Source organism: Lissotriton vulgaris, chromosome 9 (genome assembly GCF_964263255.1).
Source record: "Lissotriton vulgaris chromosome 9, aLisVul1.2, whole genome shotgun sequence".
NCBI lineage: Eukaryota > Metazoa > Chordata > Amphibia > Caudata > Salamandridae > Lissotriton > Lissotriton vulgaris.
Window position 1 is genome coordinate 473,408,065 of NC_141697.1, and position 14,982 is coordinate 473,423,046.

General features: G+C 42.9%; 1 protein-coding gene across 1 annotated transcript; it reads right to left on the minus strand.

Annotated features, from left to right (window-relative positions):
• Window positions 1-10,409: 10,409 nt before the first annotated feature.
• HSPA2 (heat shock protein family A (Hsp70) member 2) lies at window positions 10,410-14,661 on the minus strand. The gene has a single exon (XM_086937922.1). The coding sequence runs from the start codon at window positions 14,444-14,446 to the stop codon at window positions 12,536-12,538; it is 1,911 nt and encodes a 636-aa protein (XP_086794048.1). The 5' UTR covers window positions 14,447-14,661; the 3' UTR covers window positions 10,410-12,535.
• Between the last annotated feature and the right edge of the window lie 321 nt (window positions 14,662-14,982).

Consider the following 14,982-nt stretch of genomic DNA (forward strand, 5'->3'; position numbering starts at 1 on the left):
TAACAGCGACAGAAAACCTTGCTCCAAGCCTGCTTTCTCTGGCCTCATATCCAAAAACATTTGCCCACTGTACCAGTCGGAGAGCTCTGGAATGTGGCGCTGTTTCCCGAAAAGGCAGAGCACTTTTCTTATGAGAAATAAATATTTCATGCAACAGAGCAGCTGTAGATTTTCTTTACATACTTTGAGCGTGTTGTATGGTGCTACCCAAGTTTAGTGTTACTCACTTTCAATACCCAATTTGGTCACTGGAGTTCACTAAACGCTGCTTCTCCTCTGCTAGTCACTCCTGTTAACTTCCAAAGCTGGCAGTTTGTATTTAACAAATTCTGCAGTCGTGTAAACATTTGCCAGAGGAATCATTTTGTTAGAACTGTGTATACATTATTCTCCTTCTACAGCAAAACACAAAATGAATACCTTAACGGAAACACAAATGTAAATCGTATCCTCTTTTATTCTGAAATCACATACCCATATATTAGTTCAACCCCAACGTGCTCTGTATTTTAACTTGTTGTATTTAGGGTGAACGCATACATTACTATGCATACTATCAGTGCTACATAGCAGTAGAAACACAGGGGCATATGTACAAACCCCTGTCGCCACTGGAAGGGCATGTTTTTTGACGATCTGGTGGCATAGTGCCATTTTCCAAATGTACAAGGTGGCGCTAAGCCACTTAATGTGGCTTAACACCACCTTGTAAATATGCCGCTTTCAGCCTCAGTCCTCTGCGGCACACGGGAGGCGCAATGGGTGTTACTGTGGGCGTTCAAATGCAACACCCATTGCTTTGTGACGCTGTCCCAGATTTACAAGGCTGAGGCAATGCCAAAAACAGCGCCATTTTAATGCCATGGATTACCAGGAGTTAGAATGGCAATTTGAGGCGAACTCATTGACTTCTTCTTGTTTTTTGCTCTTTCTGTTTGGGCTGTATTCTGCATTCTGCAGCACACATAGAAAGAGCAAATCGCCCCTTCCTACACATAAACATTTGTGTCTGTAGCACAGGCACCCTTGCAACATGGCGGCAGGGTGACTGCGCTGGTGCTAGGCAGCTTTTTTGTGCTAGCACTAGGGGAAACACAGGGGCTGCGCCATATTCTTGTGAATACAGCTCATTCCTAAATTTTCTCAATTCGGAGCACAGCGCTGCTGATTTTACCGCAAACATTTTTTTGTAAATATTCGCCAGAGTCTGAAATAAGTAGCACCAGGTACTTTATTACTGACCGGGCTGCTTGATGTACCTCTGCAGGGCTCTCTTCAGTGTCTATGTTGGATCCCATTTCTTCCGGATTAATGCAGTGTAAACTATGCCAGGTCAGGCTGCGATGACAGCTTCTGCTTCTATATACTGATTAAAGAACCCCTCATTGCTTATTTGATCATTTGTGCGTACTGAAAGGGCCAGATGTAGTAAAATACGGGCCGCAAAAAGTAGTTGCAAATTGTGCACTGATTTTTTGTGAGCAGCCTCTGATTTTTCACTCTGACTTATCAACTAATAGGTCAGCTTGCAAAATCACCAAATTGAAGGTGGTCGCAGAACAACCTTTCTAATAAATATTAATTCAACAGGTCGCAAATTAAAACGTACAGCGATTTATTACAAAAACACAGATGGTGGCCTGCAAGGGACAGAACCTTGTGAAATGGAAATCTTTATATTTCTTTTTTAAGCAGCCCATGTTTCTTAAAGGAACCAACGGTGCTTAAAAAAATATATTTTCTGTTTGAAAAATCATCAAGCCTAGCATGCACTATTCACACAGTAGTCCCCTGGACCAATGGCTGCTTCCTTGCCACCGCAATCGCCAACTGGCATCAAATAATGTCCGGTTCTGTTAGGTAGAAGCTTTGTTTTTTTCACCTTGTGAGGACTTCCCTACACAGCTTCAGCCTGATTAAGGTCATCCTAAGAGGTTTTGGGAGCCCTGGACAAGGCACAGCTTGTGCCCCCTGTTTGGAGCAACTTTAACTGTATTTACCGTTTTCAACTAATGTAAGCTCTCTTAATGCACAAGCATTATTGAACTATACATTAATCTTTCAGAAACTGAGCCCATGAAAATAGCCGAAAGCTCAAGTTGCGCAGCATCTTTCAGACAAATAGTAATAAAAGAAAGCTGGAACAAGTATTGATGAAGATAATTCTTTTGCCTTTCAGCAACAACATTTACGTGGAAGTCAATGTCTAACCATCATGTTCCTACCATTTAAGGAAAGACACAGTAAAGGTGACTTGGAGGATGTTTAATGCATTAGTGCATTTTATTGAAATAACTAAAAAAGCACTTGAAAATGTATCTTTATTTGCCGTATATTGCTAATCAGAAATAAATCCTTCACAATAGGAATGATCACGGCAACAGGAAAAAAAATCACAGGACTCCTCTCTGGATTGATCCATTCCATTGGGAGAAATCTTATATATTTTCTCCTTAATTCTCCTCGGCTGTCCAGTCTTTCCTCTTTTATTTGTAGGCTCTCTGATTAGATAGAGACCTCTGTAAATAAATGGAAATCCATATTTGTAAAGCGAGAACTACTCACCCTTACGGGTCTCAAGGCACTGGGGGCCGCCGTGGAAATTAAGTAAGCTATTGCCCAGAGTCAAATGGTGCTGAGCTGCCGCTGGAGCCAGGGATCAAACAGTGAACCCTGTGCTCCGACGTCAGCTGCCCTGGCCGCTGCACCACACCTCCCCACTCTGAATAAGAGAAATGGATAGGACAGGAGACATGTAGAGAGTGGTGGGACAGTGAGAGCGTTAAGCGACAGGTAGAGAGAGGTGAGTTAAAGATAGTTGAGCATGATAGAAAGGGGATGTAGAGGAAGGAGAGATGCAGTGAGGTGAATTTGAAACAGAACAGGGAACGGTATAGAGAGATGGATGGGATAGACAGAGATGAGGTAGAGAGAAGAGGCTACAGAGGCAAACTTAGGTCTAATGAGTGGTAGAGAGAGACAGGTAAGGATGTGAGTCAAAGGAAGACAGAAGCCAGGGTAGACAAAGGTGTATTGAAAGAGTGGTTGGATAGAAAGAGGTATGGTAGAGTTTGCACAGAGAGGTAGGTAGGAGCATAGAAATATAGAGAGATGTTAGAGAGAGGTAAAGAAAGCGATGAGGTAAAAGAGGGGAGGTGAAGTAAGAAGATATATATGAAAAGAAAGAGGGAGAGCGAGATAGAGGATAATAGATACAGGTGACACAAAGGTAGCCGGAGAGAAAAGGAACTAAAGAATTAAGGTAGAGCAAAAGGTGGGGATAGGTGGCTTTTAAGACACTTTAGAGGCCAACACAGATGTACTGCTAGCCATTGCATAACTGTTGTAATTTTTGGTATATTGTGCACATCCAGGATACTTTGGTGCCCACCCCTAATATAATGTTGATAATGGCACAATGGTAGTAATTACTGATATACTTTTGGCATTTTAGTATCCATTGCATAATGGTGCCAACCACTGACATAATGCTCCTCTGGTCAACTCTAGTAATTGTCAGAATCCATGGCATGTGCAGCAATGGTTCCCACCCCTGGTTGAATACTACCCTTGCATTATGGTGTAGCATAACAGTGGCCATTTTGTTGTATTGGTGGGATCCAAGGTATGATTGTGCCTGGCCTTTATATAATGTTGTCTCTTGCAAAAGAGTGGTTATTCCTGGCATATCAGGGACATTGATGTTATGATAGTGCCCATCGCTGGCATATTGCTATCACTAGCATAACAAAGCAATCTTGGAATATTTTGGGCCTCCACAGCAAGATGGTGCCACCGTTTTTAATAAAAAAAATATGGTAATAGAAATAGTGCTCAATAAAAGTGATGAAAAACACACCAAGACTAATTAAAAAGGAAACGATGTTTACTCTGGGACATCATTGTTTTGCCTGCTAAAAGTCCCATTCTGTAATTCTACAAATATAAATATGTGAATGTCAAGTGAACTGTCAATCTTAAAATCAATATGACATCTTGCAGTGTTTTGGCCTTCCTAAAACAACTTCTTAGTGTAAGACCAGAACTCCTGGACTTGGTGTGAATCCCATTTATGACAAAATGACAAATGGTGAGTGAAATATTTAGCTAGGAAAGATTTCCTATGTATTGTCTAAATCTTGTTAGAGTGTAATAAGGATGTGAAGAATAGAATGCATATGCCTGTGTATGATAGTGTTATTAGCACATGTCATTGAAAAGTGTCTGTTGCAGGAGAAAGAAAAAGACTGCACGACTTCTGTTGGCAATATAGTATAGAGTTTACCAAATACACGCGGGAGGTCAGTCAGCTCAGAGGAACTGGAAACTGAGCTCAATTTACAACGTAACAAGCAGTGTCTTATACAGTGTAAAAACCACAATACATTTAATTGGCATATCAAATCAAGTGCTTGCTCAAGTACATCGTTATCTCTTATTATTTCAGCACAAGGAAATCCTTTCTGCAAAAACATCTAACCACGCGTTTATGGAATGCGACTCAAGTGCATGTGATACTGATAGTTTTTCATGCTCCCAGCACTACCGGTTGCCCTTGTCTGTATCGTGCTTTGAAGCCTAGCAGCGCCTTTCCTCCCTACGCGTCTGCTGTTCTGCAAGGCCTAACCTGTCACTTATCTTGTTTCTCTGTGTCTACTTTATCTTCATATTTTCTCAGAAACGTGTCGGTCTGTGACTTTCCATTTGTGCTGTACTTATTAATTATATTTCTCTAGTCTATTAAAACTCATGTTTGATTCCCTCCCAGGCCCCCACACCATTCTTGCTCTCTATTCTGCTATTGTGAACCTCTTGTCCCTGTATTCTTCCTTCCCCACGTACATTTCCACACATCTTTATGCTGATGCCTGCAGTGACATGAGTAGGCTGCCTCCCTTTTCTACATTGGCTGTTATGACCATATGTAGTCTACAGTACAAAGTATGTGCATGGGTTTTCTGTGAGGAATGCAAATAAACAAAGAAAACGTAGAAGGTCCTGTTTACAATGCCTGTGCACCGCACTGCTTGAGCACAGGTGGTGTCACGCATGTTGGCAAATGTGGGCACACTGCTGGATCTCTAGCTGGAAGTGCTGCTTTGGAAAGTTGTTTTATGTTTCAGTGTACTATATATGGCAGGGGTTACAATCACCCAGATTGATGTTACTCATTTTATCACACTCTTAAAGATGAAAGGTTGAGTTAACATTTCTAAGATTTGAGTTGAAGACCAGAAGATCACACCAGATATCAGCAGTTACAACCTAGCTTGCTGATGTCTGGATATTTGACTGCAACCTTTGGTCTTGATTACTCATTTTGCCAGAAGTCTGCATATCAGCAAATTTAACTGAAACCCCATCTAGCTCCTATGACTCCAATTCTACTGGCCCCATTAATGTACCTTCCTCTCCAGAGCTGCATAAAGGGAAACAGCAAATCATTTTCTTCCTATAAGGCCGGTTCTAGCCTCTGTGGCTGCTTCCAATGATCCCATCAAGCTTCTACTCATCACCTCGAGCTGTCAAATAAGGCTGAGCATAGGTTTATTACCCTAGCAGTCCACAGTAGGCATGTCACCATCTATTTCTATTCACCCTCTCCATAACCTCTGAAAAACTCCCCCCTGCGACCTTTTCTGGCCCAATCAGGAAGTACCTTTGGAATCCCTCAGTTCATGCCAGCCAATAGCTTCTGCCAGCACAGGAAACAAAATATGGTCAGACATCAAATTATACATAAACACAAGACCACTTTACAACACCAGGGCCATTTGGCCACCAGTGGGGCATGTGCAAACCTCACATCTAAAGGCTCCCCCTGGGTTGTTCCTCGGTACCTGAGGTTCTCCTGCTGCATCCCTCACCATCGTAAGGAAAGCAGCACACAGCTTGGACAGTGGGTATGTCTCAGGCCTCTCTTACTTGGCTCTGGAACTGAGGCAGCAGTGAATAAAAGAGGACGAGGGGGACAGCACACTGACCACTGGCAGCAAATTGTTCAGTGGCATTGTTCTACTTACCTGTATTAACGGGGCTGCTTTGGGGGGTTATAAGATCATATGGGCTGGTCTGACCCACCCACTTCAGTTGCAAGTAATCATGGAAGTACACCAAATCGAATCTATTGATTCCTCCTTTTTTCCAATAGCCTCCAAGGTAGAGATGGAATTTGCAAAAAAGGGACAACTGTTCTCAGCAAAAACAAATAGGCAGAAGAGGTGGAGAGACGGGCGATACACATAGATCTAGCATCTCCAGTTAGTTTGTGAGATGCAGCAGGACTCACAGGAGATGTGTTGACTGCTTCCCCATTTCTTCTTAGGTTAAGTAACAACCTGGGGTTCCGGGTTGAGTTCTGGTAGAGTGGAGGGAGGGGAGATGAAGTGAATCTCACAGGAAGTGTGCTGCCTACATCTAACACTTCTTCAGTGCATCAGTGACTCATCGGAATCTGGTAAGGCTTAAGCAGGAAGATATTGTGAAAAGAGACTTTTGTCCCTATGCCTACTAACTTCTCATGCCACCCTTTAAAATGACTATGGAGCATGAGCTTTGTAATTTGAAAATCAGAATTGAACCTGTATTCATTTGTCTTCCCCTTTTCCCCCCTTCCTTGTTTGTCGTTCGTTACCCCCATTCTTTAACCTTCTGTTTGGAACGCTTTTTCTACTTTTCTTCACACTTCCATGCTTTCTGTTTCCACTTTTAATTTTTCTTCTTTTTCTGGATATGAACGTTTTGTTTTTGCAATTTTCTTCCAATCTTCATATCATGATGTGGTCAACACTTTCTAATAGGCTTGATAGCAATATGTGAAACTCTTTGTTTGGTATTGTATGCATATCTGGGCGTAATGTTTTATGTGCTTGTGGTGTCTATCAGCCTAGAAAAAACGCCCTTGGTATGCCAGCCACTTTGGGCGAAACACATGTCAGGCTGCACTGTGTTATATCAGGCACAAACCCCTATGACTTCAATAAATGCATATTAAAGACACTTAAGTTTTCTTTGGACATTCAGTCCTGAATTAAACTAAAATTCTACTCGGCAAGACCTGTCTTTACTGAATTACTATAGGTTGTACTTGAGAACTACTGACTATGATGTATGTTCAGTGGTGCTTTAATATTGCTCTCTAAGAAATAAAAGAAGAGAAAACATTAGAATACCGTAGTGTCCACACCCAGCATACACAAGACATCATATCAATCTCACACTTTACCCCCTTTAGTCTCTTCAGTGTATCTTAGACCAACTATCAGCAAGAGGCAGACACAAGAGGGGAAAGGGTTTAAAAGAAGAGGACACGGAAAGAGGAAGACGTTGCAGCACATATCTGATGGAAACCAGACATTGTAGAGGAAAGAGCTAATTCCAGACGTATCTAATAATCTAATAAAATATTAACCATAGTGGAAATTCAAATATTGAACGTAGGCCTATTGTACTGCCTTGAGACGTCTTTTGACAATACCCAGCTAGAGTGGATGTTTTCTGATATATAAGAATATTTAAACTAATGAAACTATGTACACTAAAGAAAACAAAATTCAGACCCACACCAAAGTGATGCTTCTGGTATTCGTGATAATTTACTAATCTCAGGTATGGACAGCTTAACTAAACTTGGACTTTTAGACAATTAAGGTAATACCTTAGAAGAAACAAGGCAGAATGAATTTTCCTCTTTCTTACTGGATATGACAGTGAATGATACCAGCAATAGCAGCTTCTAACCTCCATCTAGGTTTATCACAGATGAGACCGGCTTGACAAAAAATTATTTCACATAAAGGTGGTGTTTGATGTAAAAAATGTGCATAATTGAACTTGTCGAAAGGAAATTTCAATGTGGTTATCAAAAGTGGAGAAAGAAGCCTTTGACGCGTGATTTTTAGCTGCACGTGCAAGTCTATGGAAAGTCATAGGTGCTATACTTTGTTTTTGTTTACCGTTCCGAGATGTCTCAGTAAATAACTCTGCCTACAATATTCACTTGTTTGAAGGGGTTTGGTGGTGGTGAAATTTGGTCTGATTGGGGGGCAAAAGTGGGTGGAATGTGTTGAGGGTGTTATGGCAGATTACCATCTGGCTGCCAAATGTTGGTTTCTTCCCCCCTAATTGACACTCAGCGTGCTGAGGTGCAATCTCAGACTTTGCAAATAGAGTGACGCAGACATCCACGTCATAGGGCTGACTTCAATGCATCAAATGTGTAACCTGGAACATTCGGGGTTTAAATGATAGGCATAAGGCCCATCATGATCTAGAATACCTACAGAGACATAAAATAGATATCTGCATGCTGCAGGAGCTACACCACACTAAGAACATGCAGGTGCCACTAAAAGTGGATTTGCTGGGCAAAAGACATGTTGCATATTACTCCAACTATGCGGGATGGGTTACTATACTGATCCGCAAGGGTACACCATAGCAAATGAGCAAAGTCCTCTGTGACCTGCTAAGTTGACATGTCTTAGTCTCTGGCGTGTTCCATGATCATCCGGTCAGACTTCTGTTTGTGTATGGTTCTAATGTGGATGACCCCACCCTTTTTGCTGACTTGTGGTGACTGGCACTTAGAATATGTGCTGGATAGCCCCATTAATAAAACAATGTACTTACTTAAAATTACAATGAAAGTGTTAGATGTAACCTTTAATAAAACCATGTTTTTATATGCGGCTAGAATAAAGTGCTGCACCGCTCCTTTAATAAATCAATAAACATATCAGCCTAGAATAAAAGGATTAGATAGTCCGATTTACTAAAACAATTATCTGTAGCTATTAAAAAACAAGTAGCTACTTTAATAAAAACCATCTACTTACCCCTAGTGAAAATAAAAGCACTAAAGAGCCCCTTAAAGTCAATGTAATTATCTGTACTCAGAATTAAAACAATATACTTATTGATGCTTGAAACAAAACATTGGTTCTTCCTTTAAAAAAACACATAACTTATGTCTAGCTAACATAAAGGGGAGGCACAGCCCCTTTAAGAGAGTTACATTGAGTCTCATTAGCCAAAAGTGCTATGTACAGCTTTTAATTTTCTGGTGTTCTTTGTTCAAGCAAAAAGGGATGGGTAGGCAGTCCCTTTACCAATCTCTGTACTATTATGTACCTAAAAAAGTGTTTCATGGTCCCTTTGAGCAATTGCTTCACAAATCTCCACATGGACAACACTACGTGATGGTCCATTTAATCAAATAATCAAGACATATAGTCAGAATATAGTGTGTTTGTAAGTATTACATTTGAATTTATCGCAACAGCAAGAATCTTACAGGTACGATAGTTTCAGCTAGAAAAAAACGTAGGTTGCCTCTTGAACCCATACCAATAAAAAGTACTACAAACCTTCTTTCATAAAATCATATGTTTATTTACTGCAATGAAAGCACTAGATAGCCCTTTCACCGAAACAATTAAATTATCTGCTAGATAGCTCTTTTAATAACACAACTTACTTGCAACTAGAAAGCGCCACATAGCTCCTTTAATAGCTCAGTGAAAATGTGCTAGAAAGCACCTCAATAACAGTTCTTTAGCTATAATAAAAGTGTACTTATCTGTAGCTAGGAATATGTGCTAGATAACTTGTCAATAAACTATTTATTTGTAGCTAGAAAAAAAGAGCTAGATGGTTCCTTTAATTAAAACAGTGAACTTATCAGTGATAAGATCGGAAGAACTAGATAGCTATTCTACTAAAATAAAAAGTACTTCTGTAAACTGGAACAATCCTACACAGACCCTTTACAAAAAAAAGTATCTGTAGCTAGAAAAAAGTGAAAGATACCGCAATGTACGTATGAATTACTATATACGTAGTGCCAACCTAGTTGGAGAACATCAAAGGGGAATAGTGATGGGGCTCAAGTTTGAGTATTTCATAAAGGCTTCACATGCTTGCGCCAAACATTTTTTAATTACAAATGTTTTACTCTGCCTTTTGTAAATAAATATATCTGTATTGACCTTTATTAATCACGATTGAAGGTGTATGACTAGGTAACCGAATGCAGAAAAATGTCACTGAAGAATACAATATGTGCACTGTGCTAAAACAGAAACCACATAGACCAATTTAAAAAAAAACAAGGTTGAAAGGAACAAGCAAACAGCTAAATTAAAGTCTCCACTCATTAGAAACTAAACATAATATTATTACTGCATGTTATTGCTTAATCGTTTAAAAGCAGAGCATGACAGAAACACCCAGGCCTTCGACAACAAATAATCCAGCCGCAGACCAATCTAAATGGTTATAATATAGTGATGTTAGACAAATAATATTGCTATTACAACATGAAATAAAAGAAATAAAAGCCTAAACAGATGCAGGAAACATAAAAGAAAACATAGACTAAACATTGAACATTTTGGAAAAACTCAACAAAAATTCCAATTCATTTTATTAGTTACCAATAATAAAATATTTGGGTCACAAAAATAAGTAAAGGTTATCGTAAATTTAAAGCTACCGTTTCCAAACTCCTATGAAATGAGAAGCTGCAAGGAACAAAAAAAACCTGTAATAACTATTGAAAAAGATTCATGCATAAACTAACTCTGAATACAAATATGCACAAATACATTAACCAACCCGAGGTACCCCCAGTGCAACCCGTTTCTCCCGAAACGCGGGCGTGTACAACTTAGAATCCAATGCTAAAACGTACAGGCAGGGCAGAACGAGTGTGTTTTGGTGCATACAGCGTAAGGGCGTTGGCGAGCTGGAGGCTAAAGGAACCGACAGAGGAAAGCAGTGACATTAGAGTATGATTATTGGTGGACAGTGAGGGGAAGACCGCAGAAGTCAGCAGGTGCAGACTACAAGGATCAGAGGTGTGTAAGGTCTGCAAACCTCAGGGGTAAACAAGGTGCACACCACAAGGTTTGGGGGCTCAATGTAATAAACCGCCGACTATAGAGAGAGATGGAACGTTAGTAAGGTAAAAGGCAGACTGCAGGATCAGGGGTGAGTCTGTGGCGGACAGTAGGAAAAGAGTGGGATGAAAACTAGTCTGGGCAGATTAGGGCAGTGAGGTGCACACTTGAGGAACTGGGTGAGGTACAGATTACTCTGCAAAGCTGGGGGTACTGGTGAAGTGCAAACTACAAGATGGAGACCGGGGACGAGTAGATGAAAAGCAGACCGCAGAGAAAGGTTGATGAAATGAGGAGCAGAATGTTGAAATCTGGAGGTCTTTGTGGTGCAGACTGCAGAAGTCGGTGAGGTGCAGATTAGCATGCAAATATGAGGGAGCTGGTGAGGTGACTGTAATAACTGGGGGTCAATTGTTGATGAGTGACTACACGGATACTGTGGTGAGGTGAAGAATACATTTGAGAGCAGGGTGTGAACTGGCGTATAATGCAGGAAGTCTGTGAGGTGAGGTGCAAATCAACTTGAAATGATCAGGGGCATTAAGGTGCAAATCATAGAGGATTGGCTAGGTGAAGAGTGGCTTTGGAGTAGGAGACAATCAGGGACTGGGATTGATGAGGTGAATGGCGATATGAAGGACTAATGAGGTCAAGAGAAGACTGTAGGCGTCAGTATGGAGGAATAGTGAGTAGCAGACTGTTCAAATTAGGGGGCTGGTTTGGGGCAAGCTCATGGAAGGAAGTGAGGTGCAGATTAGTGTGCAAGCATTAGAAGACGGTGAGGGTCCGACCGCAGAGTTTAGTCAGTGAGGTGAGGAGCTGACTGCAAGAATCAGGAGATCAGTTAGGTGAAACACTGCTGAGATCAGGGGGTCAGTCGGGAGCATACTGCAAGAAGTCAGCAAGGTGAGGTACAGAATAGTATGCAAGGTTAAGTGAGGTGGTGATGTGTAGACCACAGGGTTTGAGCAGTTTTTGAGGCAAAGAAGTGACCTTAAAGATGAGGAGGCTGATACGAGAAGAGCAGGCTGCTGAGAGCAGGGAGGTGGTCTGGTGCAGACGGCCGGGATCTGGAATTTAGTGAGGTGCAAAATTAGATTGCAAAGATCAGGAAACAGTCAGGTGTGCAAAACTACAGGTTTTACAGAGATTCGTGAGGTGAAGAGCTGATTGCAGGGCTCAGCAAGTAGGTGAGGTGAATAGAAGGCTGCTGATATCAGAGAGTCGGTCCAGTGCATGCTGCAAGATGTCAGAGAGGTGAGATACAAATTAGTCTGCATAGGTCAGAGGGGTGATGAGGTGCAGACCACAGGGTTTGGTGACTAATGAGTTGAAGGGCTGACTGCTAAAATCATAGGACTGATCAGTGAACTGACGAACAGAGTAAAGGGTTCAGAAGGTTGTTATGTTATGGTGTAGAGCACACTACAGAAATCAAGGAGCTGATGAGCTGAAGAGCAAACGGAAAAGATCAAAAGGGTGGGTAACAGCAGGTTACAAGGATGAGGGAGGGGAACAGGCAACTGCAAGAATTAGGGGGTCAGTTTGGAAAACGAGTTGAGTGACGGAGTGATCAGGGTGTAGCTGAGTTGAAGAGAAAACTGAATGGAGCTTGTAAGATGCATTGGCTGCTTCTAGTCCACCTCCTCGATGGTGGGGCCCCCACTGTCTCCAGTGCTGCCACTGCGTGGGCCGCCCCCTTGGTACAACTTGCTGATGATTGGGTTGCAAATCTGCTCCAGCTCTTTTTGCTTATGCTCAAACTCCTCCTTCTCAGCCATCTGGTTCTTGTCCAGCCAGCTGACCACCTCCTGGCACTTGGTGAGGACCTTTGACTTATCTTGCTCACTCAACTTGTTGCGCAACTTTTCATCCTCCATAGTCTGCTTGACATGGTATGCGTAGGACTCCAGGGCATTCTTAGCTGTAACTCGTTCACGATTGGCCTCATCCTCTGTCTTGTACTTCTCAGCTTCGTTGACCATGCGCTCAATATCATCCTTACTCAGCCGGCCCTTGTCGTTGGTGATAGTGATCTTGTTCTCTTTGCCGGTGCTCTTGTCCACAGCTGATACATTTAGGATCCCATTGGCATCAATGTCAAATGTTACCTCGATCTGTGGCACTCCACGTGGGGCTGGAGGAATACCAGTTAAGTCAAACTTGCCCAAGATGTTGTTATCTTTGGTCATGGAACGCTCACCCTCGTAAACCTGTACAAGCACGCTAGTCTGGTTGTCTGAGTAGGTGGTGAAGATCTGGGTCTGCTTAGTGGGGATGGTGGTGTTCCTCTTGATGAGAGTGGTCATCACACCACCTGCTGTTTCAATGCCCAGAGAGAGGGGTGCAACATCAAGCAGTAGCAGGTCCTGCACATTCTCCGACTTGTCCCCAATCAGGATAGCACCTTGAACAGCAGCACCGTAGGCTACTGCTTCATCAGGATTGATGCTCTTATTGAGCTCTTTTCCATTGAAGAAATCCTGCAAAAGCCGCTGTATCTTGGGAATCCGAGTGGAGCCGCCGACCAACACAATCTCTCGAATCTGGCCCTTGTCGAGTTTGGCGTCACGCAGGGACTTTTCCACAGGCTCTAGAGTGCCACGAAAGAGGTCAGCATTGAGTTCTTCAAAACGAGCTCGAGTGATGGATGTGTAGAAATCAATGCCCTCAAAGAGTGAGTCAATCTCCAAGCTAGCCTGGGTGCTGGAAGACAGTGTACGTTTGGCACGCTCGCAGGCAGTGCGAAGACGCCGTATGGCTCGCTTGTTGGGAGCCAGGTCACGCTTATGCTTACGCTTGAACTCCTCAATGAAGTGAGTAACCATACGATTGTCAAAGTCCTCACCACCCAGATGTGTGTCTCCAGCGGTGGACTTTACCTCAAAGATGCCATCATCAATGGTGAGCACGGACACATCAAAGGTTCCCCCACCCAAGTCGAAGATGAGCACATTCTTCTCACCACCACCAGTGCCCTTCTTGTCCAGCCCGTAGGCAATGGCCGCTGCTGTGGGCTCATTGATGATCCGCAGCACATTCAGGCCTGAGATGGTGCCTGCATCCTTGGTGGCTTGGCGCTGCGAATCATTGAAGTAGGCAGGAACTGTCACTACGGCGTTGGACACTGGCTGCCCTAGGTAAGCCTCGGCCACTTCTTTCATCTTAGTCAGCACCATGGATGAAATCTCCTCCGGGAAGAAGGTGCGTTCCTCGGCCTTATACTCCACCCGCACCTTCGGCTTTCCACCCTCATTCACCACCTTGAAGGGCCAGTGTTTCATGTCTGCCTGCACAGTGGCGTCATCAAAGCGCCGTCCGATCAGCCTCTTGGCATCGAAGATAGTGTTAGTGGGGTTCATAGCGACTTGATTTTTTGCGGCGTCGCCTATCAGCCGCTCGGTGTCTGTGAAGGCTACGTAGCTCGGCGTCGTGCGGTTGCCCTGGTCATTGGCAATAATCTCCACTTTCCCATGCTGGAAGACGCCCACACAGGAGTAGGTTGTGCCCAGATCAATGCCAATTGCTGGACCCTTGGCTGTCATCCTGAAAGGTATCCTCGGTCGGCCAGTTGTTCACTCGGGGGTATTACAAGATACACTCTCAGCCTGCCCGGTGCAGTAACAGTGAGGTACGCCGCGGACCTGGTAATAGGCGCCCGAGGCTTTCACAATCTCTACGAAGCTGCGCAACAGTTAAACTGCTGCATCCACGCGCAACGTCACGAGCGCTCCGGATCTCTGCCGATGACAGCCGGGCTAGACAGCCAACTCGCGCACTTTTATAACCGCCTTCCACCTTCTTCTCGAGGGTGCCAGCAATTTGATCCTCGCGGCTACCTTCCAACCAATCGCCTCTCGCTTTTGTTTCATCACCCACGCCCATTTCAGAGCTGTCAAAAAACTTGGAGATTAAAGAAAGACTATCATGTAAATCATGCGAAAGAAAGAAAGGACTCGGGGGACTAGTTAAGTAGTTACTGAACAAAAAAAGAAAACGAATTATTTTAAGTATTTAAAATATAAATTATACATCTCCAATGTAGTTCTTTTCAAGTGTACTGCTTCACTTGACGTGCTAT

What these genes read in the sequence shown, in the direction of transcription:
- HSPA2 (XM_086937922.1), bottom strand. Translation starts at nt 14,446, where the DNA reads ATGACAGCCAAGGGTCCAGCAATTGGCATTGATCTGGGCACAACCTAC.